Below are 12,585 nucleotides of genomic sequence, written 5' to 3'. Positions count from 1 at the left end.
GAACTGTTTTTACTCACTATCTTCTCACACTGTTTTGCTTACACTCTGCCAGCCAATTTTTACAGTTCATAAGATGTCAATAGAAATGCTAAAGCAGCAGTGGTGGCCTTAGGCAGTCCAACAACATGGCATAAAAATAGATTGATGTTAGGAAGTGACATACTGTCATAACCAGTTAATGCACTGATTGTCTGGTTTTATTATCACTTAAATTTGAAAGGTGGGGGAAAAGAGGTTATATAATAACTTTCCTTATGCTTTATAATCATCTTTGGTTATAGCTACTGTTAAGAAAAATGCAAAACTCAAAATATTTCAATTAACTTGCGTTATTTGAGCCCAAATGTGGAGCTGATCCAGGCCAATATAATCTCTTTCATTAACAACTTCGGATTTCAGCGTTATCACTATGCATGTTTCTCACAATATGGAAAATAATTTCTCAAAATGTAATGTGATCCTTGGAAGAATTTGTACTTGTTGAGCATAAATGTAAGTATTGTTTGAATTTAAACCATCCTGCTAATAAAATGGGTTTACTTAAAAGCAGAGTTTCTGTGCAATATGCTGCTTTTTCAGGTGGAGGTGAACAGTAGAACAGGAGCATGGAACTTGTCAAATATTTCAACTTACAGTAGCCTTAATTTCATTTATTATAAATTTCTTATTGTTAGCAATAAATATCTATAAAGAACATAGCATGGGGTATTCACTAGTTAGCACAAACACTTCCTGAATTCCTCACTGGCAAACTGTTAATACCATGCTGGCTCAGAACTGAACACATGCATGTTTCGAAAAGAGAGGACAAAATGCAAAGCTATTGCAATTAGTGTTAGTCACTTGAGTTTTCAGAAGTGCTTGAAAAAGCACTTTGGGATTTGGATGTGGTAATGAAGTATTTTATAATTTTAACTAGGGGTAGTAAATGAGATTACTAGGAATTTCTTTGCTGCTATAGCAAAGGAGAACAGCATCAGCTTTTCTTAGAGAAGAGACTGTTTCCCTTTCCTCAAGAGACTAAAACGTTGCAACGCACTAGATTACTCCTTTGAGATTGCTTTTGGATGTAAAAACTGCACTTGCAAATCTTCAGTCTTGTGTTTAAAATGGATAGATATGGTTGAAATGTTCAGAATTTACAACAGTTTATAGGTGTCTTCTTGTGTGCATAAATTCAACCTTTGCACTGATTTTTGAGGTACAAGTTCTATGGAATAGATGGCAGGCCAGACATTTATGGGACACTTACCATTGGCAATGCCTGATGATGTTTTTCTATGCCTGTGTTGCTGTGGCAAAACATGACAGTGGACCATCAGTGTCAATCTTTGATTCAAAACTCTCACCAAAGCTGTCTTTTTGAATGCAGATGTACTTTGACTTCAGTCTTTTTCATCTCTGCTCAGGTTACCAATTGCCCAACTAGCAATCTGGACTTGAAAAACTGACCAGTAGGTAGCTTACACAATTGTACAAGCTTTTCTCTGGTATGAGAGGCCAGAGATTTGTGTGTGTGTCTGGCGTATATAGAAACAGAATACTGACAGCAGAAATTCTCAGGGAAGTCTGAAGTTGGTATGCTTCCCCTTGCCATGAATTAAATTCCTCAGGTTTCTTTGAAAGCATTGCCAGAAATCTGCAGTTTTACATAGTAATTTTTAAAGACTTATAAGTAATAGATGTTTTCTTTTATTTTCAGCTTCTTTGTAATACTGGTCATGCTGAAGAAAAGCTAGGTTTTACATATGACAGCATCATAATATGGTAAGTAGTAAGGAGCACTAGAGCAATACTAGGGTACTTTAATTGTTCGAAGTGCAATTAAATAAAGTTTGTTTGTACTTTTGAGCTAATATGTTGTATTTCTAATGTGTTTGACATGTCATAATGCAAACATACACCTTACAAATATTTTAATGAGTAAAATTAGAAATACTTTATTTGCTTTTGGGCAAAGAAAGGGAAAAAAACTCCAAATTGAAAGGTGTGGATTTCTTTATTATATTCCTCAGATGTAAAAAAACCCTTCTAAATATGTCAGTACTTGCAGAAAGCACTTTTAGTAAAAATGTGCACCTACAGAATTTAGAGCATACTCTTGATGTAGAATCAGGATTTAAAGACAAACATTTTCTGTTAATTTGGTGTGTGTATATGTCTTCGTAGCATTGCTTTCCCTGCTACTAAAATGACCTGTGTATGTACTTTCAAGTAGAATTTTCCTGTTTTGTTGCGGTTTCTAACAGTCAAAAGTAACTACATGCTCTTTTCCAGAACTTCTGTGTTTTTACACAGACATTGGTAAATTTGTCCTGGGGCTCAGCATTGGTGACGGAAACAACTAAGATCTAGTATTTAGTATGATTTTTTGTTCTTTCAATTTAGTTATCTGACTTAGGAAAGCAAGCTTAGAAAAACTAGTGACTCTTTAATTAAAATGTTGGGAAAACTTCCGTAATTTTTTGTGGAAATCTTTAAGTTGTTTTCTTGACTAGAATTGATTTTCCTTTTCCTTGCTAGAACTAAAAAAATTTAAAAAGTCAGTATATTTTTGTGAATGTATATTTTGCTGTAAGTTTTAATAGGTTATCTTCTGATCTTATTTATGTAATCCATTATAGTGATTTATGATAGCACTAAACATCACTTAAGAGTATAACTTCAAAATTCAGTGTTCTTCACCAAATATTTTTAAATACAAGTCTTAAAGGGGTGTGCAAATACTAGTGTTTGTTTTTTAGGAAGAAGCAGAAAGATCTGCTGATCTAAACTCAATTATGGATATTGATAAGGAAGAGATAAAAATGTTGTTCTCAGCAGACACATGAAGAAAAACTGCCCCCTACTTAGAAAAATGCCAAAAATGGCTTCTCAAAAAAATAAGACCTACAGCAGGAAAATGGTTTTGGTTGGTGTCATTACTTTGGTCAGTCCAGTAGTTCCTCTGTGTGTGTACATGAGAAGCAAATTTTTATGCATATATGTAGGTTATTCTGCTATACAGATAATTTTGAAACTCAAATACATTTTAACAACCATAATCATGCTGATTGGTGGTTCTTCAGAAATATTTATAGGGTGGATAGTTTTTGTGAAATACAAGCTTTTCAGGTAAACTTAATTTTGCTCTACAGAGTTAAAGCCATTCTGCAGTAGTACTCTGCAGATTATTTTGCTATACAGCCATTCTGAGTAACTTGCAAATACTGAACTCTTTAATTTCGGAAATGACCTTCAGGTGTAGGCTAAGTGGAAATAACATGCAAGTTCTGTATTTTGCTCTGCTGATGTTACCAACTTTATCTTAGAATCCCATAGGGAAACATTTTTATTCTACAGAACAAACTTGTTTTTCTTTGAAAACATGAAAAGTTATTTGGATGCAAGAAATACTTTGGGTTTTCTGCATTTGTGAAGTATGAATGGCTAACCTTAAAGCATTAAACTATAAGGGAATCAATGGTTTCAAGAATAATTACAGACTTCCTATAAAGTTCTAGGTTTGGGGGTCAGTAACCTTGATAGAACATTTACCCAAACCAAAGACAGTTGCAGTCTGCAATAATTGTTATTATTTTCAAGTTGGACATCTGTTTTTCAGAACCTGTTCTCTTCTTAGAATTGTGTTAGTCCAGGTGCCTGAATAGAATTTCTTCCTGCCAGCAGATGGAGATGCTAGTGATATTTGGTTGTCACTCCCAGTGTAGGTGGGTCTTCCTGGTTCCCAGAGCAGCCTACCACTGACAGAGGAGAGGAAACCTTGAGCAATGAAGAAAATGGAGTGTTCGTAAGCCTCAAACTTTTGAGGTCTTTTAGTAATGTGCCAAGGGGCTTTGGCTGTAAAAGCAAAATTCAGAATATTCACAATTACCTGGCGGGATCAAACAGATTTGTCCAAATCATGGTTGTCTTTCTGTAGTACGTGGATGAGGTGCTTAGAAAAAGGTGTGAGAATGGCCCTGCAATAGGACTTCTTATCCATCCTTTCTTAGTTCTTCCAGATCTTGCATTAGTCTTAATGTTTATCAGCCTTAATGCTGTCTTAGAAAGTTATTTTCATTTATGTAGTGACACTTGAAATACTGGGGCAAGTGGTATTGTGCTTACTTTTCCTCTTACACAATCATGATGCATCTGTGTCTGAAAGTGCCAAAAAGACACTTGGAGCGTTTGTATCAAAATAATTGTCTTGATCTGATGGCTATTTTAGAATCATGCATTATGGGTTTATAACAGTTTGTCTTGATGTGCTTTATGTCATATCTAACAATCTTGAATTTTATTCATGTTGTTAACTATGTATACAGATAATTTTTAACTTCCCTTGAAGTTTCTCGTAACCCCATCCTATTCTTATTAATATAAACTACATTGCCTTCTGTATCTCTGCCACCCTGCCTCCTCCAAATCAAAAATTGTATACTAAGTACTGCCTACAAAAGGAGATTGTGAGCCTGGATAAAAAGCAGGACAGAAAATTGTCGGGATAAAAATCTTCCATTCACCTCTGCTCTTTGAATTCATCTTTTCAGATCTTGATTTGTGAGACTCCTTTTCATCACTCTATAATCTCTTTATAACCCTTAATACTATCTTCAGCGACATCTTATGCCTTTTTATATGCTATTGTAGTAAGTCTTTTCAAGTCTTTCAAAAGATTAGTAGAATGTGCTGGGTGCTTCACATGGCTAACCAGTTTTATTTGAAGATAATAAACAGTCCTCTGGATGCCCTTTAGAATCCTTTTTGTATAGACCTCTTTATCACCTTTTCTCCATCTTGGCCACTACTGTTTATAATACAGTGCTAGCAAATATATGCAGGTAGTGCATGTTAATATTCTTTCCAAACACTTAAAATGTGAACCTTGGTGGGCTGCTGACAATACTTACTGATAGATTTCCTCCAGTTCTTCCATCATTTTCACTTCTTAGTCTAACTTGTATTTTGTATAATAAAATTAGGATAGGAATTTTCATGCAGATCTCTAAAGCGGTGACTTTGTATGAAGAAAATGTTTGTTTCTGTCATACTTCTGTCAGTCTCATTTGCTTCATTCTTTCTTTTCCTCTTGGGTTTTTCAGTAGGTCAGGTTTAATTTTTCAAGTTTTCTCCTTGTGGTACAGCTGAGTCAGAACAGGTAGACACATTCAGATGCATGCACATAGGTTTTCCCACATATTTTGCTTCTGCCTGCTGAAGCATATCTTCATTGTCTTTATAAAGTCATGTTTCTCTCAAGTTTTTGCAGTTCAGTCATTGAGTGGTGTTTGGGGGTTTTGGTTCGTTTTTTTTAATGGAGAGATTTTTGTTCAGTGTTGTACACTTCCGTGTTGTTACTTTCAATGGACCTCTATGGATTTTTATGGCCTTTATTTTAGGTCTGTATCTTTCTAGCTAGCTGTATGTTTTCATTGTATTCTTGCTATTTAAAGGTAGTGACACATCCCTTTTTGATACCTTCTGCTTTTGTATGTTGAATCTCATGATAGTGTTGTCCTTTGTAGTGGTTTCATTATTGCCAATTCTTAAATTAACTTCTGTCTACAGTTTAAGAATATCTTCCTCTTATGAGTTGTAGAACAAGCTTTCAAAGCATTGATTGCTTTTGAGAAACTTTGTCTAAAGATTGTTTTGGTCTACTATTCAAAAGCGTTTTCCTTGCAAATATAAAAGTAATGTACTTGATGAGGGGAAAAAAATCCAGATTCAGTATTTAGCTGTCCTAGTAAGAAATGTCATGGATAGCAACAACACTATTTGCATGAGTAATGGATAACTTCTGCCCTAAAAAGAAACTCTACTGAAGTGTTTTAAACTGGCATATCCAAACCAATTTAAAGTCCACATAGAAAAATACCATTGAGTAGAACTGAGTCTTAAGTGCTCATCCCTCAGAATTCCATCTCTGCAAAGCTGCAAAACTAGAAATGAAGCATGATTCATCATCTAAAGAATACCTATTGTTTACTCAGCACAGTTGAAGAGTTTCTTGTCTGCTTTTCTTGAATGACTTTGGAACTAAATCCTCCTCTAGTACAGCTTTTTTTAGAGGAAGAATTTTTCTTAACTTCACAGTATTGAGAATCTGTTTCTTATTGGCTTCTAGCTCAGCTTAAAGTAAATAAATAAAGGCAATTAGTGGCACTCTTTATGTGAAGAATTGTATTTGATATTACAGCAAAGATGGTCTTCCTGAAGTAATTCCCTTTTTGGTGCTGAAAGTAATAATCAGTTCATCTTTATTTGCATATAGTATTTTAGCCTTTCTACTTTGTCTAGATATCACCTGGAATTAGGTTCCTGTTTACAGTGACTTTTACACAGGCCAGTTAATCTCCAGAAAGATTCAGAAGATTTTTGGCCTTGGAGTAGCCGATTACCATGCATGGTAATCCTAGAATAAGAAAAGAAAAAAAAAAAGCCATTTGTGTAGGCAGAAATTCAGTCTCACTGGCTGAAGTATTTACATTCTTAGATGTCCACTGAAAGAATCCTACTAAAACATGTCACTGGGAGGTTGGGGGTTTTTCCCCTGCTGTGTAGTCAAGGAAAAGGGGCAAATCTTTTGAGAGCCTTGAAAAGGACAGTGTGTCACTTAATACTTTGAAACTGCATCTCTGGAGGCCTTCAGTATCTCTTTTCTTTTTACTTAGTGAATTTAGGAAATTGAGTTATGATGATAATTCTGTTAGGAAAGCTCACCTCAGTGCAAGCAAAATGCTTTCAAAATCTGTCTAAAGAGAAATACATTTTGGTTATATGTTAAAATGAAATCTGTGCTGTGTGGGGCTGCTTAAGTTATGACTCTCATATTTTATGTGAACATAACACGGTGCCATAACATCTTTAGTGAGAGGTACATGCAATTACTTACGGTGCAAATTTGTCTCTAAGTGTCAAGATATTGTGTTGAGGACTCATGCTTACAGGTTGGCATTCTAGCAGAGGAAGCAATGCTCTCTACCTGTTAATTTTCTTGGACTAATATTGTGCTCAGCTGTTCTATCAAATAACAAGTCGTAGTATACAGGTCTTGGTCATGTATCATTTAATGGATGTACAAGCTGTTCTTTGAGGGGGGGGAATGGTTTGTGGCTTTTGCAGATTAATACATTGTCTACATCTACTGGCAGGGTGGAGGTTTGCCTTGTAGTCTATAGAGGTGAATATCTCAGAAAACTAATGCGGACCATTTCTTTTTAAAAATCAGACTTTTTATTTTAAAGGAGTAGGTAGGTAGTAGCTGCATGTCAGATGGTGAAGTCAGATTTACCTGCTGCTAAATAATTGTCTCCCTTGTTTTCTTCATTGTAGTCTGAGGTTAGCTTTACTAAATGAAGCAAAAGAGGTGCGAGCAGCAGGATTGCGAGCCCTCCGCTATCTCATTCGAGACTCCAGTATTCTCCAGAAGGTGCTAAAGTTGAAAGTGGATTACTTGATAGCCAGGTAATTTTACTCTTCCTTCTTGTTGTAAATTGTGCAATTGTAAATCACTTTTTCATAGTTGAGACAGGCGAGAAAAGGCATTTTCATATCCTCTTACGTTCTCCATACATAGTTTTATAAAAGCTGTTTTTCTTCAATATGAATAATGTCCTTTAAAAATAAAAGGATAATACATCACACCAGCTAATCCAAATAAAATGCTATCCTAATATATGATGTACTATGAGTAATCTAAAAAAATTTGTTTTTCTGTCATAAATGCCATTACTCATAAATTAATCTGTGGTATTAATAGAAGGTTGAAACATCAGTAATTTTCATGTCTTAAGTTGTTTTATGGGAGTTGTTTTGATTATTTCTATTATCATAGTGCTTTGGAGCCTCTACGACAAAGTCAGGGCTAAAAAGTAGTTCATGCCCAAGAATTTGTAGTCTAAGTATAACCCATGACATGACAGAATAATCCTAAAGGGCAAGCTAACAATGAGATAATAAGATCAGCATGATGAGTAGATGTAAATATTAACATTTCTAGTGCTTCCTCTGTTAAAATCTTGTTGGATTTAATATACTGATACAGATGTGCGTGTTTCTGTTTATATATGCACATAGTCAGTTTTAGTGTGCTGTTTAATTTTGTTGGAGCAAAAGGACTTTTCTGATCTGAGAACACACACAAAACATGTTGATGTGAAACATTACAAATACTTTGTTTAGTCTCATTTGAAATGACAAATGCAGCTAGCTCAAAATATTTGTTGAAGCCCTTATGCCTTGATGTTGTATATTTGAGAATGCTCCAGTGATTTAATTATAATGAAGATAACTGAAAAAAATACAAACTGAAGCTAATTGACCATTCATAATGAGTGTGCTGAAAGGCAGAATTTTTAAACAATCGGTCATAATACTTGCTTCTGTTTATTCAGTTGCATAAATATTAACATGAGATGTTACCAGTTAAGGTGAAAGTTAGTGTTGTTATAAACAAAATGTGTTTTTTAACTTACTTTAGGTGCATTGACATACAGCAGAGTAATGAAGTAGAACGAACACAAGCACTTCGATTAGTCAGAAAGGTAAAATCTAGCTATATATGGTCTTATTAGCTATGCCAGTCAGTTGTGCTGACTCCTGGTTTTCTCCATCAGCAGTTTTTTCACACATTCTGTAATACCTTACCTTACTTTACCGTATGAGAAGAAATTATAGCTTATAATTCAAAAGAGAGAAGGAATGGCAGTGCTGAGACTTGTTTCAATTTTAATCTCGTAAAACTGAGAATCTTGAGTGGGCTAGAAAAACACTGCTAACTTTCCTTTGATAGAGATCATACTGGACAAGATTTGGGGAAAAATTTATCAAATGATGAATGCAAGGGTATAAGAACCATATTATTAAGTTTCATCTAATGATCTAACTTTATTGTATAGTGTGTTTAATCATCTGTGAATCAAGGATGGAAGATTTTCTGCCATTTGAGAAATGAGGCAAATTGCCATCACTGGAATAGTCAAGTTGAAGGAATGCTTCTAGCCTTATTGCTTTATCCATAGAGGATGCTATCCATCGTTCTTTTCTTAGATACACCATAAGACATAGTTAGTCTGTGGTGGTTACTGTACTGTGTACCCATGGATATGAGATGTTTGAAGCTGTGGTAGCTGCATTTTCAAGTTCATCCTGGAGAAATTGGCATACACAGCTACTGAAGGTATTTTTTTCAGGCAACACAGTATTCTGCCTTTGTACTGGACTTTACTGTTCTTTATCGTGCTTATATTCTTCTACTGAGCATCTTAGGAAAAACTACCAAAGCCCTAAGTAAAGTTTGAAGTAGTTGGAAGAATGGTTCCCCAGAAGCACTGTGTGTTTTTAATCTGTTTTGTGTGTATGTGTATTTTTTTTACATATATGTATAGGTTGAAAATATGGAAGTTTGTGCAATTTATTTTTCTTATAATGACCTCACTTGGTTTCTGTCTTACAGAAGAGACAATACGGTTGATTAACAGTTGTGCCAAAAAGAGCATTTTAAATCTTAAACACTACCCCCAAACAAACAAAAAAAACACCTTAAAGAAATGGATCCTTGAGGAAGTTGAAATCTGTAAAAGTTCTTTTTTAATCTGCTTTAAAAAAAAAAGAGCTTCAATGTAGAGCCAGAATAACTTGAATCAGGCAATAGAATGGAAACACATTTGTAATTGGTTTTATTTGGATCAGAAATTTGTCCTCATTCCTGGGGTTATTTGAGCATTTCCTAGTTGAGCAAAAACTTCTGTCCTGCTTGAAAGAAACAAGAGGAAGCAAGAGAAATAAATCCATTCGTTTCATTGGGAAAAATGATCCTGAAAGATAAGCATTAAAAAAACATACAAAATCATACAGCTGACCACCAGTGCTTTTCTCCATCGTTGTACAAGGATGCTGTGAATGGAATGTACATTTTGTACAGAGATGCTCATGATTCTTTGATGCTGAGAACTATGTTGATGAAAGATGTTTCCTAACATCTTTTGCTGCCTAGAGCATCCTTTTTTCTTAAAAGACAATGTCAGACAAACAAAAAGCCACCCGACCTGGCTACCAGTAATGTTAGTACCTCTTTCATGTTCTGTCTGAGCTGCATCAGTTAAGCATGCATGGGCCTAGAGCAGTTAGTACTTGAGAAACTCTCTTATAAGGAATACAGTGACACGCATCCTGAATTGCGTATTCTGGATTTTCACACTGTCTTTTTGTTACCCTGCTCTTGCCCTTTTCCCATCTCTCTTCATCTCCCTCAATATCTCAGACTCAGTGGTTTGATACAGGATTCCTAAAAGGTTATATAAAGGTCTAGAAGAGGAGAATGAATGACAAATAAAACATAATTCATTTGTGTAGGAGGTGATTTACTGTGAACCATGGAAGAAGTGAACTGGGTTCTATCAGCGTTGTAAAACTGTTGTTCTCAGCTTCAAAGTCTGGATGCAATTCTTTAACCTCATCTTTGATAGCAAAAATGCCTGTGTAAGAACAGTGTAGATACAAAACTTTAAAATATTCTCTTGCTTTCTTCTCTTCATGGGGTAGAAGAACAAAGTACAAAATACTAGTCCTGTTTTATGAATTCATAAAAGGCACTAAATGATAAACTTGTTTAGAAAAAATGTGCAGGTTAAAGTAGTATAGGAAGAGAAAAGAAAAACAACTTTACAATTTTTAAACTTGGTTTCTGATTTTTTTTTTTGAAGGCTTTGAGTGCTCCCTGTCTCTTTTGACAGTAATCACCTGTACATTTCCTAGGAAGAGCTTTGCAATTTGGCAGTGTCTTCAGCCATGAAAATAATGACATAAAGTTGCTTTGGAAAGCGTTTTTCCATCTAATAGAAGTCAATAAACCCACTTTTTTTTATAATTTAATAGGCAGAATGTTTTCTTGTAAAGCAGAAGTCAGTGTTATGTACAATATGAACCACCTTCTTTCTTCCTCTTTATTAGAGGAATCTTTAAAGACCAAATTCATAGTCTCTGTTACTTCATCATAGCTGCTTGTAAATAGCCTTGCATCACCTGTCCTTGGTCTTTAGAACTGCATTTCAAAACCCAAAGCAGAATGGAAGCAAATGAAAAGTTTATAGTTATTCTGATGTACTTGAATATTAAAAGAAAGAAATCTTTCATTCTCATGTCTTAAAACCAAAGAAAACAATGAAGCAGAGCAGCCTTGAGAGGCTGCTTGTGTCCTCACACTAGGTACTTGTCAATATCAGTAGGAAAAAACATTAACAACTTTGCAGAGTGGATTGGTACTCCCTTTCTATTGCTAATTCTTGTTACTTTATGCCCTTCTAAAAGTGAGACCACATGGGTGGGAAAGAGTTTGTTTTTTCTTTAGAGTCCTATCTTAAAACTTCCTGTTTTGTGTGTGACAACGCTATGTATGACAAGAAGTTTCTCAAAAAAACAACTTAAAAATAAACTTGTTAGTGTTCTAATACTTTTGTCATAATGGTTGATCTCATTTTAACATCCTCTGCAAAGAAGGTAAAACAACTAATAGATATTTGTTCAAATGGGATAAGACATCCAAGGGAGCTGTACAATGAATATAGGACAAAAGAATTCTGGAAAAATAATGAAGATAAGCCTGCTTTTGTTGGAAACAAGATGGATATTAAAAAAAAAAAACCTTGGAAAACTAGCCTTAAGTTTTTAGGTATTTGATGGATATTGAGTAATTTTTTACATCTCACTGCTATTTATTAGTAGAAGATGATGTGACATGGTTGAGTGTGCTATAACACATTATGTTGTTCCCTTTTTAAGCAGTCAGACAGATAAAAAGCTACTAAGACATCTGTTTAGTGATGTTCATGTTCCACGGTATAGAGGATATGTATATTTAATTTTTGCAAACTATGAAAAAACGTGAACAAACAGCTAATTGGCCTTTGTAGTCAAAGCCTCGTTTGGGGCAAGGTCAGGAGTGGTGGTGTTGGGTTGGTTGTTTTGGACTGGGGGTTTTTGCCTTTAATGTGTGCCCAGGTTTTTGCTCCTTAATCTGGTTTAAATTCTGATTGTCCTAAACTAGCAGCTGAGGATTTCCATGGTGTGGGACCTCTTCAGTAGTGTAAATGAGCATTGGCTATTAAAATCTGTTCTTTTATTCTGTCTCAAATTTATTGCAAACTTTTTTCTAATTGAAGAATGTCTTCATTAATGGATGCATGTCTTGTTTTCATCTTTGCTTTTCAGTTTACTATGTTTAAGGTGTGTATGTCTTTTGTGCCATAGCTATATAATTTATGATGGAGTTGAATTAGGTTGCAGTTCTAGGAAGATCAGGTACTACGCAAGAGGATATAGGGGTGTTACTGACATTTGCTTTCTAGATACTATAGCAGCTTCTTCTGTTGACTGTCCTTTTTTGTAGTCTGCAGCAATCTAAGGATCTCTCTCCAAAAGAGGAGATTTTAGTCCTGGCTAATTAAACAGTTGAATAGGTACTGAAGAATCTGCTGCAGTATGAATGAATCTTCTAGAAGAGTTTGTAATCTACTCTGTGCCATTGGATAGCATTCCTTGTTGGTAAAGAAATCTTGGAAAAAATATGAAAAAGGTAGCTGTAGTTCTCTCTTTAACCCT

At 34.9% G+C, this 12,585-nt stretch overlaps 1 protein-coding gene across 1 annotated transcript in view; it reads left to right on the top strand.

The window, feature by feature from the left end:
* Positions 1-12,585, top strand: part of RICTOR (RPTOR independent companion of MTOR complex 2) — an 88,270-nt gene that overhangs the window by 25,834 nt on the left and 49,851 nt on the right. The window contains exons 4-6 of the mRNA XM_075021884.1: positions 1,703-1,767; positions 7,321-7,452; positions 8,468-8,531. Of these exons, the coding sequence (XP_074877985.1) occupies positions 1,703-1,767; positions 7,321-7,452; positions 8,468-8,531 (261 nt within the window). The remainder of the gene's footprint in view (positions 1-1,702; positions 1,768-7,320; positions 7,453-8,467; positions 8,532-12,585) is intronic.

This window comes from Buteo buteo, chromosome Z (assembly GCF_964188355.1).
Source record: "Buteo buteo chromosome Z, bButBut1.hap1.1, whole genome shotgun sequence".
Classification (NCBI taxonomy): Eukaryota; Metazoa; Chordata; class Aves; order Accipitriformes; family Accipitridae; genus Buteo; species Buteo buteo.
This window is presented reverse-complemented; position numbering and strand designations above follow the sequence as displayed.